Raw genomic sequence first — 9,368 nt, forward strand, 5'->3', positions numbered from 1 at the left:
ACACAAAGAAGTCAGTCCAACATCTTCATTTCAGCCTAAAGTGTCTGCATTTTCCCTTGACATCACTTTGTCCACCATAAACATTAGATATTTTAGAAAAAGTAACAGATTTTTATCACATAATCAGATAGACCCACTGCAATTCCCTGATTCCTAGAATGTAAGCTCTATAAAATCAGGGATTTTTGTCAATTTTCTGATCATACAGCAAAATTGACAAGAATAAAAATTTCTGTCTGTCCCAGTCACTGCTTTATCACCAACAACTGATACATAAATGTTTGCCGAATGAATAAATATGAACACAAAACCACTGTGAATTCAGAGTGAAACATAAAAGATGAAAGAAAAAAAAAGGAAAGGAAAAAAGCAAGGGAGGGATAAAACTGGCCATACTTTACATTCTGGCATTCATTCTTGACTCTTTCTCTGCCACATCCCTCACCCAATGAATCAGCAAATCCTGTCAAACCAACTTCTTAAATAGCTCTTCATTTTCATGGTCTTTTCTGTTATATTGTAACAGTCTCCTAACGGGTCTTTGTTTTCACTTTTACCTGTGTTACATTCTATTTTCCATGCTTTTGTCTGTGTTACATGTGAAAATACCACACAAATGGAGAAGATTCTACTAACTTCAGGAGAAACTTTTTATTTTCATAGGTTTTTGGGGGAACCATTGGTATCTGGTTTACATGAGTAGGTTCTTTAGTGGTGATTTGTGAGATTTTGTTGCACCCATTACCCAAGCAGTAACAATGAACCCAATTTGTAGTCCTTTATCCCTCACCCCCAACCCATCCTTTCCCCGGGTCCCCAAAGTCCATTGTATCATTCTTATGCTTTTTAGTGCACACAAAGCCCTTTGTAACCTGGGGTAGCATGCACAGCAGAGTTGTTAAGAATGTGGACTTTGTGGGCTTGATAGTGGTGGCTCACACCTGTAATCAGCACTGTGGGAGGCTGAGGCGGGTGGATTGCTTGAGCCCAGGAGTTTGAGACCAGCCTAGGCAACATGGTGAAACCCCATATCTACAAAAAATACAAAAATTAGCTGGTGTGGTGGTAAGTGCTTGTATTCCCAGCTACTAGGGAGGCTGAGGTGGGAGGATTGCTTGGGCCCAGGAGGCAGAGGTTGCAGTGAGTGGGCAACAGAGTGAGACTCAGTCTCAAAAAAAAAAAAAAAAAAAAAGAAAAAAAAGAAAAAGAATGTGAGAATGTGAACTTTGTGAAGATGTAGGTTGGAACATGAGCTGTGCTACTTATAAACGCTGTGGCCTTGTGCGAGTTACTTAATTCTCTGACTCTCAGTTTCTGTTTCTTTTTCTTTTTTTTTTTTCCCGAGACAGAGTCTCGCTCTGTTGCCTAGGCTGGAGTGCAGTGGCATGATCCTGGCTCACTGCAACCTCCACCTCCCAGACTCAAGCGATTCTCCTGCCTTAGCCTCCTGAGTAGCTGGGACTACAGGCATGCACCACCACACCCAGCTAATTTTTGTATTTTTAGTAAAGAAGGGATTTCACCATGTTGGCCAGGCTGGTCGCAAACTTCTGACCTCAAGGATCCACCTGCCTCAGGCTCTCAAAGTGGTGGGATTACAGGCATAAGTCATCGCGCCCAGCGGACTCTGTTTCTTAACATATAAAACAGGATAGTAATCATATCAACTCATATGTTTATTGTGTGGATTAAATGAATGAATACATGTAAACATTTTGCTCAGTGTATGGCAAATAAAAGCATTCCGCATTATCTCCTATTGACTGTGGTAGTGTTTCCTTATTACGTGTTAAGTACTGGCCACAATGACTTCTTACCACTTTCCAAAGGACCCATGTTGTTTCATGTTATCATACTTTCAGAAATTGTGTTCCCTGTTTTTAGAACATACTCCTTATTTGCTTAACAGCTTTCTGCTGCTCCAAGATCCATCCCAACTGTCTTTGCTCCTTTATAGCCTTCACCCGCTTCTATAGAATTGACTATTTTCTCCCTTGTGCTATTATGGAATCTTATGCGTGGCTCTAAAAATCACCTGTACTCTATGGAGACTATTTCTACACCACTCAGGGTTTTTTTGGTGGAGAGGGGGCGGGGTTGAATTAAGAATCTAGTTTATTTATTTTATTTCTTCTAAAAAAACGGGATAGATGTACAGAATGTGCAGGCTTGTTACATAGGTATACGTGTGCCATGGTGGTTTGCTGCACCTATTGACCTGTCCTCTAACTTCCCTTCCCTCACCCCGCAGCCCCCCAGCAGGCCCTGGTGTGTGATGTTCTCCTCCCTGTGTCCATCGTGTTCTCATTGTTCAACTCCCACTTATGAGTGAGAACATGCAGTGTTTGGTTTTCTGTTCCTGTGTTAGTTTGCTGAGAATGATGGCTTCCAGCTTCATCCATGTCCCTGCAAAGGACATGATCTCATTCCTTTTTATGGCTGCATAGTATTCCATGGTGTATATGTTCCACATTTTCTTTATCCAGTCTGTCATTGATGGGCATTTGGGTTGGTTCCTATGCTACTGTTTCTTCTCCTAGAATAAGAGCTCCTTGAGGGCAAGTATTGTCACTTACTCATTTGTATTTCCAGCCTCTCATGCAGTGTTGATGCATAACACACTGAAGCAATAATACAGCCTGGAGTCAGACTTCATGGCTTCTCCTGGCATTGGCTTTTTCATTGACTGGGTGTGTGACCTACAGCAAGTTATTTAACATTCTAAATCTGTTTCATTCTCTATGCAAAGGAAATAATAGCATCTACCTAACACATAGGGTTGTTGTGAAGAAAAATTAGATAATCTACATAGAAGCACTTAATAAATGTTAATTGCTATTATTATCATTTTCACTATATTGTATTTTTCATGTCTAGAAATTCCATTTGGATCTTTTTAATATCTTCCACTAATCTCCTAATCATATTCACGTTTTCTTTACATACTTAAGCATATTTATATGATTTAAAATAACTATTTTAAGGTCCTTGTTAGTTAATTCCATCATCTCTGTCATTTCTGGATCTGTGTTTCTATTGACTAATTTTTCTCCTGGTTATGGGCTGTATTTTCCTGCCTCTTTTAATGTCTGGTAATTTTGTTTTGTTTTGTTTTGTTTTTGAGACAGGGTCTTACTCTATTGCCCAGGCTGGAGTGCAATGGTGCGATCACAGCTCACTGCAGCCTCAACCTTCCAGGCTCAAGCAATCCTCCCACCTCAGCCATCTGAGTAGCTGGGACCACAGGTGTCACTCTCGGCTAATTTTTTAAATTTTTTGTAGAGACAGGGTTTTGCCCTGTTGCCCAAGCTGGTCATGAACTCCTGGGCTCAAGTGATCCACTTGCCTTGGCCTCCCAAAGTCCTGGGATTGTAGGCATGAGCCACCATGCCTGGCCTGTCTGGTAATTTTGAATTGGATGTCAGACTTTGTGAATTTTGCATTGCTGAATGCTGAATTTTGTTAAATTCCTTTAAAGATTATTGAATTTTGTTCTTATATAGAGTTAAATTACTTGTGGATCAATTTAATCCTTTTTGCTTTTAAACTGTTGAGAACTCTACCCAGTGCCCGGTGTGTTTTGAGGTCTCTTCCCTATGGCTGGTAGAAGTTTGAATTATCCTTAGCCCCTTGTATACTCCAGAAATTGTTTGGCACACTGTTTTCTGGTGGTTCTTTTTCCAGCCCACACATATGCAGAGTTTGTAGCCAAAGATTCTGGAGCTCACTGAACAACTTCTTCCTCTCTTGGATTCTGACCTGTAAATTCTGGCTGCTCCAGCCTCCCTAAACCCCAGTGTCTGCCTCCTCAACTCAATAACACTGCTAAGCTCTTTGACAATCTCTCTCCCTATACTGTTGCTTGGAAACTGGCTCTCAGAATCCACAGCCCCCACTGCCTATTGCCCAATGTCTGAAAACTGTTGTTTCAGATATGCTGATTTTCTCATTGTTAGTGGCAAGAGGGCAATTCCCTTAGTAGATACTTCTTCACAGATAGAAGAGGAAGTACCTATCATTATTTTATCAAATGAAATATATATATGTATGTATGTGTATATATGTATATATTGAAAATTAAATTCTAATTGAAAATAAACTTGGAGAAGGCATTTTTGAGCCAATATCCCTAAACAGAAGTAAAGACTTACATCAAGAGAATATCAATCTTTGCCAGACTTAGAAAATTCAGATTAATATTCCTATGCAGAAAAAATTAGCAAAGTGAGAAGTGTAATTTTAAAGGCTTTTAAAATTCTAATATAACTTTTGCTTCCAAGAGTCTAAAGTTGCTTAGATACCAAGAGGTTCATTACAGTCTTCATGAGATTATCTAAAATTTGGACAAGATAATTAGCATCAGTACTCAGTCATGCAGAAAAGATATCATACTCCTGCACTTGCTAAAAACTGGAATAAAATATTTTTTGTCAAAAGGGACCAGGTCCTTAGAGTTCTACAGGTGGCTTCATTTTTAGATATGTTATGCTCTTCTTTTGCTACCTCCCAGAAGAGTTAGTTTCCACTTGATAATGCTAAAGTATGCACATGACATTCTAAGGAAGTTATCTGCAGAAGAACAATGCAGTAGGAGTTCCACTCAGTAGGTAGGTACCTGGCATTATAATTGATAAAATGGGGCTTAATAAATCCTTTCCTTTAGAACCTTGCCTCCAAGAGTTTTCACTAATTCTGGATTAAAATTGGAGATTGACACATTCTGGTTTAGAAAGATGTTCTGGAGTTTCCTAGAAAAAGCTGAGAATATATTAAAGCTACTTAACCAATTATTTTAGGAATACCTAGACACAGATGTTGCATTTAGTCTAAGAAATCTGAGGCTGTCTGATTAAGAAGCATAACAATAAACAGCCAGCATAAAATCTAGGTCTTGTTTATGGCACAAGGAGAAACTGGGGGAATTTGGAGGTGCTTATTCTTAGCAGCTGGATGAGTCACTGGCAGCTGTGATAAAGATAAAGAAACCCACATCTGCTAAGAGTCCAAATGCTATATGAATCCCTTGTGATAGTAAATACATTCTTGAAGAGGCCCCACTTCTACATCAGGAAAGAAGTTAAGGCTATCTGAAGACTGTTTTCCATAGTTATCTCCATATGTTGTATCATAGAGACTAGCTCTAGCCATATTCTTCAATATACAGCTGACCCTTGAACAACACAGGTTTCATCTGTGCAGGTCCACACTTTTAGGTGGATTTTTTTCAACCAAATATGGATCGAAAATACACTATTCTAGGGGTATGAAGCCCTGTATACGGAAGACTGACTTTTCACATATGAGAGTTCCACAGGACTAATGTAGGCCTTGATTATGCATGGATTTTGGTATAAACAGGGGTCCTGGAACCAATCCCTGCATAGACTGAGAGACGACTGTACTAGGTGGTCTAAAACAAATATTTGCTGACTGAGTAAGGGACTGGGAAAGACAACCTCTGATAATATAGCACGAGCTTTACCTATACACTCATAGTTCCCAGTTTTGTTTACATAGAGACCAATGGAATAGTTTTTCTGAATTACTTAACTTAAAATTGAGTCCACATTGGTTTTTGCCTATTAGTGCATTTATTCTGTAAGGGAAATGATACGATCCTCAGTACACTAACTACTTCTTTCATAATACTGTAATGGAGATGCATGATCTCCAGAGTTACATGTCAAAGAGGCAATGATTGAAGTAAAAATAGTAGAAATAGCACATCAGCATATTAGTAAATCTGGGTTCTATTTCTAGCTTTGCTACTAATCCACCATGAAATCTTTCTGCAAGTTACACAATTTCATTATTTATAAAATGGGCACAATAATACCCACTTTACCTATTTCTTAGGGCAGTGGAACTAATAAGATACTGGGTGGAAAAGTTTTAGAAAAGATTTAGTAACTATATATAAAAGTTTAATAGCTATATATTTAGTAGCTATTTAGAAAAGTTACAGTTTCGTAGCAGTAGCATTGATTAGAGCATGGTGGGGAATCTCATAAATTCAAAAGCAGGGAGACTACCTATTCACTGACTATAACCTCAGTTGGGAGGGGAGGGGAAGGGAGGACAGGGAGAAGAGAGGAGGAAGGAAGGAAGGAAGGAAGGGAGGGAGGGAGGGAGGGGAAAGAAGGAAGGAAGGAAGCGAAGGAGGGAGGGGAAGGAAGGAAGGAAGGAAGGAAGGCAGACAAGAAAGAAGAAAGAAAAAGAAAGCAAAGCAAGCAAGCAAGAAATTGTCTTAAAGGTATTTATAAAAACACATAATATGAAAGTAGGAGACCAAGCATGGTAGCTCATGCCTATAACCCCAGCACTTTGGGAGGCTGAGGTGGACGAGCGGCTTGAGCCCAGGAGTTCGAGACCAGCCTGGGTAACATGGTGAAACCCCAACTCTATTAAAAAATACAAAAATTAGCCACACATGGTAGTGCACAAATATATTCCCAGCTACTTGAGGTGGGAGGATCACCTGAGCTTGGAAGGTCGAGGCTGCCGTGAGCTGAGATTGTGTCATTGTATTCCTGCCTGGGTGACAGAGTAAAACTCTGTCTCAAAAAAAAAAAAAAAAAAAAAAAAAAAATTGAAATTTATTCTGTGGCTATTACTTGAAGGCTTTTAAAAAATATTCTTACCCAGTGGCCCAAGCCAAAAACTTGGAAATTACCACGGTCTTCTCTCTCATCTTAATGCCAAATCCAATCACCAAATCCTATGGATTCTATCTCTGAAAGTGCCCCTTCTGTCTCCATACTGCCTTAGTGTTGGCTCTAATCTCTCACTCGACTACTACCAGACTTCTATGTTCCTTGCCTCCAGTCTAGGCCATCTTCTACACTGCCTTTTGAATGATCTTTCTAGAGCTCAGATATCACCACACCACTCTCCTATCTAAAAGCCTTCAAATAAGATGGGGCATGGTGGCTCACGTCTGTAATCCCAGTGCTTTGGGTGGCTGAGGCCTTGAGCCCAGGAGTTTGAGACCAGCCTGGGCCACACAGCAAAACCCCGTCTCTACAAAAAAATTTAAAATTAGCTAGGTATGGTGGGCATGTACCTGTAGTCCTAGCTAGTTGGGAGGCTGAGTTAGGAAGATCACTTGAGCCTGGAAGCTCAAGGTTATAGTGAACTATGATCATATGATCACGCCACTGCACTCCAGCCTGGGCAACAGGGTCTTTTTTTTTTTTTTTTTTTTTGAGATGGAGTATTGCTCTGTCACCCAGGCTGGAGTGCAGTAGCGCGATCTCAGATCACCACAAGCTCCACCTCCTGGGTTCATGCCATTCTCCTGCCTCAGCCTCCCGGGTAGCTGGGACTACAGGCGCCCGCCACCACACCCAGCTAATTTTTTTGTATTTTTTAGTAGAGATGGGGTTTCACCATGTTAGCCAGAATGGTCTCGATCTCCTGACCTTGTGATCTGCCTGCCTCGGCCTCCCAAAGTGCTGAGATTACAGGTGTGAGTCACCGTGCCCGGCTGCAACAGGGTCTTTAAAAAAAAAAAAAGCCTTCAAATAATACCCAGAGAATAAAATTTAACTTTTTTGTTTGCTTGTTTGTTTGAGGCAGGATCTCGCTGTCACCTAGGCTAGAGTCAGTGGCATAATCATGACTCACTGTAGCCTCAACCTCCCCCATCTCAAGTGATCCTCCCACCTCAGCCTCCCAAGTAGCTGTGACTACAGGTATGTACCACCACATCTGGCTAATTTTGTTTATTTTTTTTGTAGAGACGAAGTCTCAGCATGTTGCCCAGGTTGGTCTCAAACTCCTGGGCTCAAGTGATCCTCCCACCTTGGTCTCCCAAAATGCTGGGATTACAGGTGTGAGCCACAACATCCAGCCCCAATTTCTTCTCTTTTCTTTTCTTTTTTTTTTGAGGCAGAGTCTTGCTCTGTTGTCCAGGGTGGAGTGCAGTGGCATGATCTCGGCTCACAGCAACCTCTGTCCCCCAGGGTTCAAACGATTTTCGTTCCTCAGCCTCCTGAATAGCTGGGATTATAGGAGTGCGCCACTACACCTGGCTAATTTTTGTATTTTTAGTAGATACGGGGTTTCACCATGTTGGCCAGTCTGGTTTCAAACTCCTGACCTCAAGTGATCCACCCACCTTGGCATCCCAAAGTGCTGGGATTACAGGCTGAGCCACTGTGCCTGGCCCAATTTCTTTTTTATGGCTAAAAAATGATCTTTCAGCAGCTCCATTATTCCTTTACAGTCTCATCTCCCCTAACCTCCTTCATAAACTCCACACAAACTCTAGACATTCTGATCTGTTACGTAAGTATTCTAGGTTCTTTTGTGCTTCAGCATATGTTCTACCTAGGATGCCCTTCTCTCCTTTATCCATGTGAATGATTCCTACTCTTCCTTCCCAGCTTAGATCAAACAGTCAGTTCTAAGGAGGACCTTCTCTGCTCCACTTTTCTCTCCCTTCTCTAACAACAGTATCCCCATCCCACCCCCATTCAGGAGTTTCTTTCTTCATATTCACATTATTCCTTGTATTTACTGCATGGCATTTTAATAGCTGCCAAGAGCGAGGGCTGTGAAGTCAGGCTGCCTGGGTGTAAATCTGGGCCCAGAATTTACTATGTAACCTTGCCAAGTTACTTAACCTCTCTGATCCTCAGTTTCATTAGTTACAAAATGGGGATTATGGTATCTACCACAGAGAGCCCTTGTAAAGATAAATGAGTTACTACATGTAAAGAGCTACACTTGGCTCTTAATAGGTACCATTAGTGATGGTAGTGGTAATAGTAATATCTTTGACATAAACCAGACAACTCCTCAAAAGTGAGGTATTCTAAATGCCTTGAATAGCATGCATTCAAACAATATTTATAGGAACAAAAGAAAAAGTTTGAAAGAGAGAGAGAGGAAGAGAGAGAGAGAGAGAAAGAGAGAGAGGAAGGAAGGAAGGAAGGAAGGAAGGAAGGAAGGAAGGAAAACTAATTTGGGAAGACTTACCGCCATTTTTGCCCACAGTTCGGAAGCATCTCCAGAAGGCCCGTAAAAATGATACCCTATTGTGGGGGGTGGCTTGGACGAAGCTGAATTCTCGAAAGAGAATGTGTGTTCCCTGGCATACACTGTTAAAACTGCAAAGAGAAAAATCAAGAAATCATTGTTAGATGGAATCCAGAAGGCTGGAATCAGAATGAAAAATTGAGACCAGAGAGAACCACTGCCAAAAAGGGGGAATTTTTCTCCCCAACACAACTCTGAACTCTAGATTAGACCTAGTCCTTCTATGGGGAAGTCTCTTCACATAACCATATCTCTCCGAAAACTCTTGGAGGCCAGTTCCTCTGAGTGCTTCCCACCTTCCACAGGTACATACAGAGGACATCTGA

General features: G+C 41.0%; 1 protein-coding gene across 5 annotated transcripts in view; it reads right to left on the minus strand.

The window, feature by feature from the left end:
• The window catches only part of CSTPP1 (centriolar satellite-associated tubulin polyglutamylase complex regulator 1), a 235,178-nt gene that overhangs the window by 104,302 nt on the left and 121,508 nt on the right, over nucleotides 1-9,368 (minus strand). For all 5 annotated transcript variants that reach the window (XM_054439689.2, XM_054439690.2, XM_054439688.2 and 2 more), the window contains one exon: nucleotides 8,983-9,113. In XM_054439689.2, coding sequence (XP_054295664.1) covers nucleotides 8,983-9,113 — 131 coding nt within the window. The remainder of the gene's footprint in view (nucleotides 1-8,982; nucleotides 9,114-9,368) is intronic.

This window comes from Pongo pygmaeus, chromosome 9 (genome assembly GCF_028885625.2).
Source record: "Pongo pygmaeus isolate AG05252 chromosome 9, NHGRI_mPonPyg2-v2.0_pri, whole genome shotgun sequence".
NCBI lineage: Eukaryota > Metazoa > Chordata > Mammalia > Primates > Hominidae > Pongo > Pongo pygmaeus.